The 15,369-nt window shown below is 42.3% G+C and overlaps 1 protein-coding gene across 1 annotated transcript in view; it reads right to left on the bottom strand.

The window, feature by feature from the left end:
* Nucleotides 1–15,369, bottom strand: part of LOC308288343 (semaphorin-4B-like) — a 104,754-nt gene that overhangs the window by 39,174 nt on the left and 50,211 nt on the right. The window contains exons 3-5 of the mRNA XM_080729760.1: nt 8,097–8,257; nt 7,362–7,424; nt 2,415–2,513 (exon numbers count right to left, since the gene is read on the bottom strand). Coding sequence (XP_080585886.1) covers nt 2,415–2,513; nt 7,362–7,424; nt 8,097–8,257 — 323 coding nt within the window. The remainder of the gene's footprint in view (nt 1–2,414; nt 2,514–7,361; nt 7,425–8,096; nt 8,258–15,369) is intronic.

Genomic DNA, 15,369 nt, shown 5'->3' with positions numbered 1-15,369 from the left:
GCTAAGTGTTGTTTTGTTTTAGTTTTTCTTGGGTTGCACAGTCTGTGTATAGTGGTGGACAGGGACAGAGTCATGTCATTTCCTGGCTCCAACCTAGCACTGTACTTATTCTTCAGGTATGTCAGTGTGGGGGAAAAGAAACACTCACAGCGATAGTTTCAAAAGGTAGAAACAAACAACAACAATAAACACATGTCACTGCTTTTACAGTATACTCTGGGAATTGTGCCTGACAAGTGACAACTCATCCAGAACTTCACAAGGGCCTGTGCTCCACACATGTCAACGTCTTAATGAGCTGATTCTCTTCTGTAGTAAAGAGCTTTTGGAATTGGAACGAGCGTCCTCAAATGACCACTGATAATGACATGTCTTTAATTCCCCTGTCCTCATATCACAAAAATACTAACAGTTGTGGTCTAAGTTTCACCAAAATAAAATAAATATAATGAAAAACAAAAAGACAAATCTTCACTTCCCTACATTACTGAATGCATGGCCAGGGACCACATGCCATACCGTCACGGCCCACCAGTTGAAAACCCCTGGTGTAGGGATCTTCAAAGTTTTCAGGCCGAGGACCCCTTAGTTGCGAGAGGGATGAAGCAGGGACCCCCACAACCTTTTCATAGTTTCTATATAGTTTCATCGTTTGACAGCACAATCATCAGTGTATTTTGGATTCATGTCAATTTGTGTTTTCAGATATTTAACCACTTGAACCGTCAATACATAATAAACTTTTCACCTCTAAACCAAACCTCTTTGCCGAAAATAACCGATCTACAAGCTCACAACGCCTCGCGTGAGCTTGTAGATCTGCTATTTTTGGCTAAAGTTCTCAAGATATGGACTAGGGTTCAAGTGCATGCTTATAAAAAAGGAGAAAAAAGTTTCTATCACACAAAGATTTGGAGGATGCCCTGTAGTAACTCTGAGGACCCCCTAGGGTCCCGGACCCCCTTTTGAAGACCCCTGGTGTAGAGGTTAAAATGAGGGGGGCAGACAGTATAAAATACTGTACGTTTATAGGGTTTAAGTCATTATGCAGACAAAACTTTAGCTTTAGTATGGCAGGAAAATGTGTCATTTCCACCATTTGAGAGGTTTGATGCAATTTCGTTTCGATCCTTTTGTGATCATGAGTTGCAATTTTCCTCATTTTTATTCTTCTTTTAATCCCATTTTTGAGTCATGTCTGGAGTTTATTGTTTAACCCTCCTATCTTATGTTTATTGTTGCAAGCTTGTCCATGAAGCCTTTTCAGGCGTCTGGTAAGGCACATCAAAACAATGTTTATTATTATTATTTAGCAGTCCTGCGTGTATAGCTGGTAGGAATGTCCAGAGACAGACAGACTTGTGTTCTGGAGGCCGTCAAACATCATGATAAGTGGGGAGACAAACAACTCCAAGCCAAAAAGCCAAGATGCTGGTTCTCAAGGTGGGGTCAGTTGACCACCAGGGGTCCCAAATGGACCCTTGAGGGCCTGTAACTCTGGGAGTGTACAAATGGAACTAAATGGTCGATTTGGTTTGATTTGTACTCTCTTAAATAGTTAAATAGTACTGAGGATTTTGCAGTGTAGATTGGGGTTCCAGCATAGTTTAGTTCAGGGATTCTCAACGTTTATTTAATATCAAGGACTCCCTGTTTGATATGCATTAGACAGACGATGGACCCCCATTTGATATCAGATCTGGGACCCATCACACCAAATCTACAAGGTAAAATCTTCAGTGTTAATTTAACTCAGAGAGTGCACTGGTGGTCCCCCGGACGTCAAGTTGAGAAACAGTGAGCAAAGAAATGCCTGGAATCCCGGTTCAGGACCCAGAGTGCTGCACAGCCTGTCTCCTTCCCAGTAGAGAGATATTATTCTTTGGACATGACATCAGAAAGGCAGAGCTTCATTCCCGGCATCTCTCTCCAAGTGCACTCGCCCTGCTATCACGGCAATCAGTGTCACCCCGTTTTGATGCTGCACTACCAACACTCCTAAACAATGATTCTTCTACAGACCGAACACACCCAGGGATCTGCTGCTTCTCACTTACTGAGAACAACACATGATTTCGTCAGAAAAATATAAACAGTAGAAACAGACGGCGGTCACACAGAGTTCGTTCACACGACACGTTGAATTGCAATGCCATGGGAGTCTATAGATGGGATATTCTCACTATATACTTTTTGAGCTGTGCCTACCGCTACAACATTTGACCGTGTGCAGCCTTAACATGCCCAAAATCTAGATGGATTATTAATAGATTATGTTATAAATAAAAGTATTGATTATTTTATGTTAAATACAATAGATTAGTTTGATTGACTTTTACCCCCTCGGAGAAGCCATGTTTTGGGGGTTAATACTGTAGTTAAAAGATTAAAAGGGTTTAAAGATGTTGACTTACAATGTAGGCACATATGGGGCTGAAAGCATAGGTTCCACACACATAAAGATGAGTGCTGTTCAACCGCAGAAGAATCTTGATGTAATTGAAGCAATCCGTCTGCAAAGAAAAAAAAGAGTGAAAAAGAGTGTGTGAGAAATTGGTCACAACTGAGAACAATAGAAGTGAAAGAAACTAACAGACATCTAGAGAGTTGCACTGTCCTTTTCATCTTCTTCTCCAGATGAATGTCTCATGAAGTATGAAGATAAATTGTCTTTTCAACCAGTGGTTCTTATTCATGTCAAGGACCCTCAAATGTATATTTATTTGGCTGCGGCCCCCGATCTGAAAATATTTTGTGCCATGGACCAAGATCCAAGATGTATGCAGGCAAAATGTTTCAAAAGAATATTATGATAGCCCACTTTGAGAAATACTGTTTTAGTAACCTAAAACAGGACAGGGTCCTAGCACTAACCATTTATTGGAGAGTGACCGCAGTGTTGTCAGAAAGGGTTTGAATTAACTTATATATAATAAATAAATAGATTTCCTGTAGATTTGTGGTGCCTGCGTCATATAAGTGTTTAAAGAAGTTGTCAAAAACACATTTATGTGGAATGGTTATTGGTTATATACAGTACCAGTGCAAGATCATGAAAGATCATGATTTGTTTAATTAAGCAATATTACACGAGAGGGCTGTGCCAGCCTTGCTGCAGGAACGAGCCGAAGTTCCGTAGGCAGGGCTTAAGTGCAAATAACCGTGATAAGGCAGACCCTTGAGTGTAATATTGTGATTATACAACAGTTGCCCTTAAAAAAAACACGTCAACTTCATTTCATTGTAATTAAGATATTCGATAGGAATTTGTAATTTTTTTAATGCCTCATTTAGCTACTATGTCCCTGAAAACTGTGCATAGTGTGGGGAGAGGGAGCGCTTCAGCTCTTTTGTTTAAAGGTGATACACCATGCATTTAAAAAGTATTTATGTCATATTGTTTATGCCCCAAAAACATTTTTCAAAAGGTTTGAGGCTAAATTACCACTCCTGAATAGAGAGCCTCTCTCATTTTTGAGTGGCTCTCAGAGCATTTTCAGCTGCAGTACCACCTTTGGCCTGAACTGCGCCACCACCCCCCCCCCCCCAATTTTTTTTTTCAAAAAACTTCTTTTTTTTCTGGAAAAACCCCACTAGATGCGCCCCTGAGCAAACAGAGGTCGTTTTGGTATTGCAGCTGGAGAGCCTCATTATAGTAGAGCTAGAACAAACAAAAAGAATGGTCAGAGTGTTTGTTGAGGGTTAAAACCTGTCTAAGACTCAATTTTGAGCATATATTTATACAAAAAATATAGTTTTAAAAGCATGGTGTAGGCCCTTTAATGAGGCCGTGTGGTAGTGCTCATTATTTGCACGGGTAGAGAGCCAAATCAACCAATCAGATTGCTTCATCGGAACTACCTGTTGTATAATTGACCACAGTTACACGGTATAACTTAAATATGTACAGAGGAATAGGTAGACGCAGCGCTGGGGAGAACTTGGGAGCATCACACGACAACAAATGCTGAGTGTGCTTTGTCTTTGTTGTACTGTAAGGTACAGATTAGCAGCTCTTGTTGCCCTTGGAGAAACAGCTGGTATAACAACAACATTAACAGTCAGTCAGGGGGAGGAAAGTCACTGTTGCACAAACAAAAAGAAAAGAGCAATTCCCCAGGAAAGTCTACACGCAGTGAATCTGGTTTTCACTTGTTCAAAGGTCTGTCAACACAGAAGTATTAAAGCCATCTTAATGGGGAAATGCCGGTGGAATAGATGTCAAAGTTCTTAGCCATTTAAGCCCTATACACTTCATTGCACAACTAATAGCACAAATTAGCTGTCAGGCTGAAACCGCACATCTCTATGTTTCACTTTCAAATTTAAATTAATGCCCTACTTTATCATTCAAATGTAGTGAAAATAGCAGATCTACAACCAGGGGCGTCACAAGGGGGAGGAAAGTGGGACTGAGTTACTAGGGTCAGAGGTGGAGGGGCCTTAATTATTTTATACTTTAGCTATTGAAAAATAGCAGATCTACAAGCTCGCAGCACGGCACTCAGCTATTTGTTGTGAAAAAGAAATCATGAAAATGTGTGCAAAACTCAAATTTTGCCTGGAACTAAATTATTTTGAGATGGGGGTCCGTGGCCAAATACATATCATTTTGGGGGTCCTTCAAATGAAAAAGTTTGAGCACCACTGACATAGAAACATAGGTTTTTCAAAATAAGGATTTGAAAGAACATTCATGGGGGGCCCGCAGTGAATCCTTGTACCCAGGGCCTAGATTTTGGTGCGACACCCATGTCTACAAGCTCACAACGTGTTGTGATTAGAACAGCTATTTTCACATTTTTTTACTTATATTGTTTATGAGCGGTGCTAGCCACTCCAATACGTCACTTTATCAAATAAGTATTTGATAAATGGTAAATGGTAAATGGTGCATTTATATAGCGCTTTTAATCCAAAGCGCTTTACATAGATTGTGCATTACATTCACCCATTCACACACACATTCATACACCGGTGGCGGAGGAAACCATGCAAGGCACCAACCTACTCACCGGAGGCAATTAGGGGTTCAGAGTCTTGCCCAAGGACCCTTCGACATTAACTCAGGGGGAGCCCGGATTCGAACTGGGAACCCTACGGGATTTATACCCTTCGTGCTCTAATACCAGTTTCTCTACCCCTAAGCTATGCCGCCCCCGATAGACTGTCCAAGTGTAAGTACGTCCCTATCCGTATGTCCGTTTTCTGCTTGGACAATATAAGGATGTGACATCATGTGCAGGGTCTATACATCATCATCATACTGTACTTAGCATGCCACTCCCAAACTGTTTCTTCAGGAACAGTATTGTCTAGTGTGAAGTGGTATGATTTTTTACAATAAAAAAATGAAGCTGCGTCCAAAGCGGCAACTATTTCTTCTGTTCTAGTCGCTTCTATCGCTTCACTTTGGTCGCGCAGGTCCGCGTTGGTAAAAAATCATGTCTCGTAGGCTCCCGTTGGAATCAAGGCGAAACACCCGGAAAAAATCGAACCTCTGTTCGAAGTGGAGCTGTGTGTGTGTGTGTGTGTGTGTGTGTGTGTGTGTGTGTGTGTGTGTGTGTGTGTGTGTGTGTGTGTGTGTGTGTGCAACAGCGCCCCTCCCTTAACATGTGTGGTCAGAAAAGGTTACTGCAGGCTACAGACAGACAGACAGACACGGAGACAGACAGACCCACACACACGGCCACGTATAGGGAGCTTGTGTTCCACACAGCTCCAAAAAGGGAGTCCCAACTCCAAACACCAAAAACATGTCCGTGTCTCCGGACAACATCAACGCTGATTGGCTGTCAGGACGCGATGGGTGGAGTTGGGGTGAAGCGAAGGTCACTTCAGTTGGATTTTTCCAAGTGGGGGATCCCGTTTGGATCGTTCGCGCCGCGCCTGTTCACGCCGCACCCGGTCGCGCGCCGTCTCGTCTTTGCATTGACTTTGTATGTAATCGCGCCGCTCTAACCATCCAGGTTTGAACCCACACACTAAAAACGGATGGGTTGAAAATAACCCGATCTGGGTTGTATTATAACCCACCCCTGGGTAACTATTGGACCTACCCAACAGTAGTAAATCTTACACAGAAAAATGGGTAGGTCCTTTCTACCCAGCACGTAGTAAGATATTCTACCACATCCTGGGTAGAATTTTTTACTCAGCTCTGGGTCAACCACTATTATTTAGTATATATTTTACCCACATGTGGGTAGTATATTTACTCATCGTAAATGACCATGCTAACATTATTTGACATTAACATAAGATAAGATTTGTTTCAGGGTTTTTTTCTCAGATCATTTGTTCCAAGTATAGCAATATCAACATAAAGTTACATAATTGTAAACATATGCAACAATGTTGATAAGCTATAATCAGAGTAGTTTAGAGTAGATCAACATAATAATATCAAATGTATCATGGGTTCTTCTCTTTCAGAACAGTAGGGGGAGGGAGCTCAACGATAAGCTAGCAGCCTAGCAGTTACGGTTAGGGTTTTGGATCAAATACTGACAAATGAAATTCTGACATATGACAGTCAGCTTGCCAAGGCAGACACATGGATATGATACATTTAGCATTTTTAGCTACCAAAAGCTTAGAAATATCCCTGAAAACCTTGAGAAATGCTTTTCCCAGCATGCTTTGCACACCAGGTGACCAACTTAAGTTTAAAACTACCCAATACTGAGTAAAACAATTTTACCCAGCAGTTGGGTAATGTATGAGCTGTACAAAACAACCCATTATACCATTATAATAACCCATAATGGGTAAACCATTTTTTACTCAGATTTTGGGTAGATGAATCTACCCAGCAGTTTTTAGTGTGCAGCTTGACAGTGATGGTTGAAGAGGATCTCAGTGACTGAACTTGGTTCATTTCCTTCAACTCAGTAAATGAGGTTGAATATCACTAGAGAAGTGCATTGCAGGCCACTTATATGAGTTGGCTGCCTGTGATGTAGGATAGTAGGATAAACAGCTGTAGATAATAAAATGAATAATAAAGTGCAAGTAGTGACAATAGTAGAGTCAGTCATTGGCAAACCTAACTCTAACACACCCATTACATAAGTAGCTGGATCAGCCAAGCAAGTCTTTCTTTTTTTCCCACATAGACTGCCATGGGAAGTCACAAATCGCACTCACTCTCTGACTCACCTACCTCACTCAACTCACTCACTCAGCGTGTGCGTGTTTACTTAACGAACATTCTGGAAATAACCTGTGACGATAGTCAGAAATCTTGGTACGTTCGTCACACATATATGCACATTGCTTGTTAGCCTTTAGATGGCGCCAAACTCACAAAAGAAGCCTATATCGGAGTTACACTTGTTTCCAAAAGTAAACGTTCCTACCTGTAGGTTCTTTCCTTTGAAGCTGCACTCCTCTCGCTTCCCGGCAGGGGTCCCCCACGTCAGCTGAAGATGAAAGCGTCAAACTCGAATGAATACAATTTACAATTTCGGCCTTTAGCAGTCCAGAGCGACTTACAAGTGTGAGATCGAAATAAGCAGAGTAAGCATGAACTCTAGTCAATGAACAACAAGTTGAAGTTTTGGTTTAGTATTAGTGGAGTAGGTAGCATGCAGTGGACCAGTGGCATTATGTACCAGCAGGTCCTGTGATGTCCACATACAGTATATTTACATACAGTCAATGGCACAGACACAAACCATTCTGACAATGACGTTTGCATTCATAACAGTGAGAATAAAATATCCCCAACATCCATTATCCTGGGGCATAACATTTGCCAAAAAATAGATCTATAAGCTCACAACGCGTTGTAAGCGTTGTGAGCTTGTAGATCGGCAAAATTTTGGCAAAGAGATTTGGTAGAGATTGAAAAAAGAAAACGTATCAAGTATGTTATTCACAGGTCCGTTTGACCAATTAGAGGGTTTAAGTGGTACCGGATATACAGCTCAGCAAATAAAAGGTGAATTGATCCCAGTGCAAGACGGAGGATGATTTCACGATAAATTAAATCTCCACAATACGATTATCGGGGGTGTTTTTTGATCACGATAAACGATAATAACGATTATCGTCACATCCCTACAGTACATACGAGAGAGCACAGCACTCACGTTCTTCTGCAGCTTGGCCTTGCTGATGTCAGACAGACTGAGGGCGAACAGGGCCTCCCGGGCGCCCACATACAGCATGTCGTCCTCCTGACTGAGCAGCAGAGACGTGTAGTTCAACACCCCTCTCACCGAGAACCTTTTGGCTGTCCTGTCCCTCGCATCTGAAACACACAAACACACAAACACACACACACACACACACACACACACACACACACACACACACACACACACACACACACACACACACACACACACACACACACACACACACACACACACACACACACACATGGTTAAAACCACACAACGCCACTTTTATTTTTGTGAATGGAATGTTATTTTTAGTCCAATCTGTATGGTAGAGTTTGTTAATACAACATAACTAACACAACTGCGGTGGTTGTATTAGGTCTTCCTCCTGGGGCTTATATTGAGACATTTAGACCCTGTGGTATGGTAGGACAACTACTGGTTAACAAGTGGTACTGCCTAGAGGTAAAAGAAAATAATATTTTTCTCCCCTGAGCAAGCAGGCGTTCTCTTTCGGCTCGGTAGTAACATTTTCGACATAGAGGACCAGGGTTCCAATCCCTGCTAGGACATGAAGGTTACAGACTAGTAATGCCATAATATTACATCAGAACAAGATGGTAAAGAACATAACACCTCGCTCCAAGCTACAAATCCACACACACACACACACACACACACACACACACACACACACACACACACACACACACACACACACACACACACACACACACACACACACACACACACACACACACACACACACACACACACACACACCTTTGCTGATAATAGACGCTCTACAAGCTCACAATGTGTCACTTGTGAGCTTGTAGAGCGGCTATTTTCATTGAATGTTCACCACCAGAGTAAGGACGCTTACACACTGCAGTAGGATCTGTTTAAACCACATCCAACCTTACTCTTTTTTTTCCCCTTCTTTTTTAAAGCAGATTTAAAACCTTGTCTATTGACACAATTTGTAATATGAAGAAGTATATGGCATAAGTTGTTCAAAGTCTTTTTAACGATTAGATTGTTGGTATGAGATGGATAAAAGGACAAGTGTGTTGAATTATGTCATGCCCTACAGTATGTATCTTACACTGAGGCAGCCACTAGCTAGCATCATTTCCATGTGAACGAGCCATGTAAACACTTTCCTGTCCCGGCTGGTGCTCTGGCTATAAGTCAAACCCCTCCACCTCTATCCCCGAACAGCCCGGGTGATGAGAGGAGATTTATTATACATCTAGTTTTTCTATTAGCACTTTACATAGCTTTATAAATAATCCAGACTCCTGTCTACAGTGGCATCAGCAGCCATCCATGGTGAAGAACTGAAGATGAACTGGATTCCGGTGTTTATCACTTAAACCCTGTACTCGGTTGACCCTCAGGGCTCTATACTAGTAGTGACTTTTCTGTTTTTTCTCTGCATTACATATCTTTGCTGAAAATAGCCAAAAATGTTCTGCGAAGGTTTTTCCACTATTATGGAGGCTGGGGTTTAAAGGGGAATACCACTAATTTTCTGTTTGAGTTTGAACTATTTTGTTACTGTGTGTGGAAATAAGAAAAAAAGTCCCCCCATTCTGTGTTGCCTAGAACTGGAGGATTGATTGTGGGGTCATGTGATCAGTGACATCATGAAGATGTACTCTGCAAGCCAAAGAGTACATTTTCATGATGTCACTGATCACATGACCCAATGACCATGGCCATGACACAAACGAGTGGTATTCCCCTTTAAGTGGCTAATAGCAGACAAGTGATTTCACAATGTCACGTGACTGTTTAGGTGATCTTTCATTAAAATATTATTAGTATGCTAGTGGTGCAACAGTTCCTCAAACTTATCGATTTAAGTTAAAAACAATTAAAAAAAATTCAAGGCGAAAGGTTTCAAAACATTTAAAGAAATTCAGAAAATAGCTGATCTACATAGCTTTTTTCACAGTTTTTTGCATGACATTGTTGTGTGATGATGAAGTATACAATAATGCTTAGTTGATTTATCGGTGTATAAAAATGTATAGTACATAAAAATAATGGATAATTGCAGCCCTACGTGGTATTGAGGTCTACATGCTGACTGGAGATGAAAAGAAGCCACATACAGTATGTGTGTCTACAGTGCACACATCACTCTGCCCTTTGCATTCTTTACATCTCTGTAAATGTTTATCTACTCGCTGCAATTCTAAACATTATGAAAACACTGAATCTACGTGCTTCCTAATCTACATGCATGCAATGGGACACACACTCCATTCGCTGTCCAAATATCATTCCTGGCTTGTAGCCTATTTGTGGTCGTAAACACTAAAGCCTCGAACAGAGTCGGGTCCGCGGTGTAGTGCGGTGTAGTCTTTTTACTACACCGCACTACACCGCGGTGGATAGCCTTCCACTGCGGACCCGACTCTGTTCGAGGCTTGATACTGGCTTACTTTAATGGCAGTGGTGGAATAAAAACAATAATTAATTAATAAAGTAGTAGAAATTCTCGGTTATAACATTGCTGTCAGGCAGAAACCTCCATATTCTAAATTATTAAATTAACGCACTACTTGATCATACTACACTACAGTGTCACAAAAAAACATTTTCAGCTGCGCTGGTTTACGTTTGAATTTGAATCTTGAAAAGTAACAGTTTTGGACATACTGTATGAGGTTTCCACTCGACAGGAACGATAGGTAAAAGTTCAGCATTCACAATATTACTGAGTAACAGGACAAATATATTGGCTTAAAAATGATATAGCCTGAGGAATTAATGTAACATAGGACCACTTCACCGTTGAACACAATGGACACAGCTGCCCTGCCTCTTCTATTGGGTTTTGAATGGTGTCCACTGTCCAGTCCACATTCTTAATACTTAAAGCACCAAAAGTAAAAGTAGGCATTATGCAGAATGTCCGAGTCAAGTTGTCAAATATTTCAAAAATAGCCAAAGTAACTAACACAGGGCTTGATTGGTTAACTCTCCTACTGCCAGATTATTTATTTATTTATTGGGTCTGGCGCCATCAAAAAGCGGCTTACCTTTGCGACGTTATAGTAGATAGACAGACAGACATTTATTTATTTATTTTTATTTTTTTTGGTTGTGCAATAGTGCACTTTGGTCTGCCAGGCAGCAGAGGGCGGCGTCATGCGAGAATGAATGTGAATTGTCCTGCTATGTGTTGCCGTACATTCAGAGCAGTCACTGGCTACAGAGCCTCCGGGCCAGAGGAAATCAACAAGGAAGTGAATTGTTCTCCGTTGATCTAACGCATAATGGATTTTTTTACACCATCACAGCGGAAAATGTGTTTACAGTAAACGGCCGCGCGACGCCTCATCAGCTTACAGTCATCAGACGAACGAACCGAACGAGCGCCGTATTGGCATCGACGTTCTGTAAAAAATGGGGCGAGCGTTATCGTTCGAAGCGTGGGGAGAGTTAATGTATGTTTTGTTTTTAATAATCTAAATATTTAAAGTAACGACAAAATCAAGTTTTCAAATCATTGCAGTGGAGTAAAAAGTACAATATTTGTCTTTGCAATGTAGTGGAGTAGATGTAGTAAATGTTTTAATACAAGTCAAGTCAAAGTAAATGCGTCTACTGCCCCGGGTCACCAAATTGAATTCAGATTCCAAGACATTTGATTGTAAATAGACGATCGGTTTAGCATGGGCGCTCCAGGTGGTGGATTGGATCGTAATATAAATGGAGCCAATAAAGAGCAGTAAATGTTTACAACTCAGGACTTAAACTCTTCAACATGCTCACAAACACATCCTTGCTGTTGGCTGGAAACCTTGCATGTCCAAAACCCTTCCTTTTTTTAATCATTAAAAAAAGAAAGAAAATACATTGTGAAACTAGACAATCTACAGCAGGGGTCTTTAACGTTTTCAGACCAAGGACCCCTTAATTGAGAGATAGATGGACCAGCAGGGACCCCCACAACCTTTTTTTCATAGATTCCATATACTGTAGCGTCATCGTTTGACAGCAGAATCGTCAGTGTATTTTGGATTCATGTCAATTTGTGTTTTCAGATATTTAAACCACTTGAACAGTCAATACTTATAAAACTTGACCTTTCACTCTGTACTTAGTCTGCTCTTTTCCCCCTCTTCACCAAAGCTCTTTGCTGAAAACAGCCAATCTACAAGCTCACAACACCTCAGAGCATGAGGCGTTGTAATCTTGTAGATCTGCTATTTTTGGCTAAAGTTCTCCCAATATGGAAAGTGGACACTATGGTTCACGTGGTTAATATAAAAAAGCAGAAAAAAAGTTTCTATCACACAAAGATTTCGAGGACCCCTTTAGTAACTCTGAGGACCCCCTAGGGGTCCCGGACCCCCTGTTGAAGACCCTTGATCTACACGCTCACAACGCGCCGTGAGGTGACGCGTTGTGAGCTTGGTAGATTTTGTAACGACACTCAACATAAAACGTTGAAATGTGGAGATACGTGGTTTCCGGCCCCGAGAGCTCTAGGAAACGCTTCATGGTACACCAGAGGCACTCTGGCTGATGGTTATCTGCTCCTTACAGGAGGCCAGGACAGCTGCACTGCAGTACACAACACTATCTGGTCCAACGATCACATCCTAGGACCGCTGGGGTGCTGCATCCGTGTCACTCTAGATTTTCACCACTATAACCTAGAAGTTTAACCATTATTTTATGCTTCAACTTAAAAATAGCAGATATACAAGCTCACAGCGGAGGCACTCTGTGCCGTGCTGTGAGCTTGTAGATCTGGTATTGATACTTTTACTTCCAACAAGTCCAACAGCTGAGTACTTCTTTCACCACTGTTAAGGCTGTTTCCTTCCAGACCATCATCTTCTGTGTGTGTGTGTGTGTGTGTGTGTGTGTGTGTGTGTGTGTGTGTGTGTGTGTGTGTGTGTGTGTGTGTGTGTGTGCGTGCGTGCGTGCGTGCGTGCGTGCGTGCGTGCGTGCGTGCGTGCGCGTGCGTGTGTTTGTGCGTGTGTGTGTGTGTGTAAATCTTTGTGACATCTGGAGGCCATGAAGACGAGGTCTGTCATTAAAATAACAGAGGCTGAGGAGAGACGGGATACAAAACTTCCTATTGTCATTCTGAGGTCATTGTAGAAAAAACAAACAGAGTGGAGCAGGGACGTGCAGAGAATGTTAGAGAGGCAGGGGCTGAAATTTCTAAAAGGGCCTTTTGGTGAAAATATAGAAAATAGCAGACCTCCAAGCTCACAACGCGCGTGAGCTTGGAGGTCGGCCATTTTCGGTGCTTGATACCACACTACACTATAAGCATAATCAAGTAATTACTGGAGATGTGTCGTTGTGGCATAGATTTCTACACAGAGAGGGCAATTCTTTCAACGTAAGATACTGTATTTAAGTTCAGGAGAGTTTGGACAAGGCGATTCTCTTGAATGCTGCCTTCAGGTATGACATAGAAAGAGGGCATTTGCATTTCTTTCACCATAGTGAAAACTGCACTCATGTTCTGGTGAGGGCACTTTATACAGACAGGGTAAAAGGGCAGGGGCTCAAGCCCTCTTTGATGTCTATGTGTGCACGTGCCAGGAGTGGAGAGAGAGAAAAGAGAGGGAGAGAGAGCGAGAGAGAGTGTGTGTGTGTGTGTGTGTGAGAGAGAGCGAGAGAGTGTGTGTGTGTGTGTGTGTGTGTGTGTGTGTGTGTGTGTGTGTGTGTGTGTGTGTGTGTGTGTGTGTGTGTGTGTGAGTGTGAGTGTGTGAGTGAGAGAGAGAGAGAGAGAGAGAGAGAGAGAGAGAGAGAGAGAGAGAGACAGAGAGAGAGATACAGAGAGAGAGAGAGAGGGAGCACGTTTTTCCTGTATGGAGCGTGGTTTTGTTTTGAGGTAAATGATGTCTGCTAAAATTACCTTAATGCTGTGGAGAGGTTCAGGTTTAATTCAGCTCATAAAGAGACTTGGTCCCAGTGGATGCTTGTCATTGGCAGACAAAAGCTCTCTGTGTTCTCAACAGGACTGTCACACACACACACACACACACATCCCCCCTGGGGGGCTTCAGAGTCCACGAGAACCATAGACCACTGCTTCTCAAAGTGGGGTACGGGACCCCCATGGGTCCCAAATTTGATAATTTTGCATCAGAAATCTGTTTAACCACTTTAGCCCTATTTTCGGCTTAGAGGTCTTCGGATCTGCCCGATATCCGAAATTACCCGGGGTCCGCCCCGCCTCGAGCCGGGTAACGGGGCCATGTATGAGCAGTAAGGTCGGGGCCGGGTCGGAGCCGCCGCCGTATGTCCCGGGTCCTGGGTATCTGATAGTGAAATCGCCGGTTCCTGATACCCAAGGGGAACGGAGTCAGCCGAGATTGAAAAAAGATGCGCACAGGTGCACTACAACGATTTCGCCACAAGATGGCCCTAAATGATACAGCATATAATCTTTAGCCTGTAGTGAAATAAAGTTGTTTAGAATTCAGTAGGAGGACACTGTCTGCCTGTGTCTGGGGCAGTTATATTATTATTATCAAAGATTTGATATTAACGTGTTGGTTAGTGGTTCACAATGGAGTTGTCATCGTGTTTTGTCATGCTCTGCAAAGCATAATGGAAACTTCAAAGCAGACTATAATCAACAACATGCGACAGAAAATGATAGCATTAGCATTGGCTAGCCAAAGAAGAAGGAATAAAGAAAACATGGATTTATTTGTATTTACAAACTGTCTGAATTGATTGACTTACTGGTCTGGGAAAACATCATGTTGTGACGAGAGACGCAGCGCCGCTGACAGCAGCAGCTGCAACCATGGCGACGTTTAGGTAAGAAAGAAGTCTCATACAACTCTTAATATAATAATGTTGGCATTCCGTCATTTCGGGGCCACAGGTTCGGGTCTCGGACCTCTTGTTCTGCGTGGGTATCGGATCTAATTTGCCTAATAATAGTACAGGGCTGTCGGACCGGGTCCGTCACGTTTCGGGGCTGCTCGGGTAACGGTTCTGAAATTCCAAATTATAGACAGGCCATATGGGTCCGTCTCCATTTTCCCCGGGTCTCTTTGGGTTCGGGTAGTTAAAATTGGACCCGTGAAGACCTCTACATAGGCTATTTGAAAATGGGCTGTGATGCGATCATGCGACCTGTTGTCAGATTATAATTAGTGTACGACCGATATACCCGATATGGCCTTATTTGGGCATATCGGTTTATATCGGTATCGGTAAAATTTCCCGCCGATATAAT

Source organism: Nannobrachium achirus (assembly GCF_963921795.1).
Source record: "Nannobrachium achirus genome assembly, chromosome: 7".
Taxonomy (NCBI): Eukaryota; Metazoa; Chordata; class Actinopteri; order Myctophiformes; family Myctophidae; genus Nannobrachium; species Nannobrachium achirus.
The sequence above is the reverse complement of the archived record's forward strand: the minus strand, read 5'-3'. Positions and strand labels throughout refer to the sequence as shown.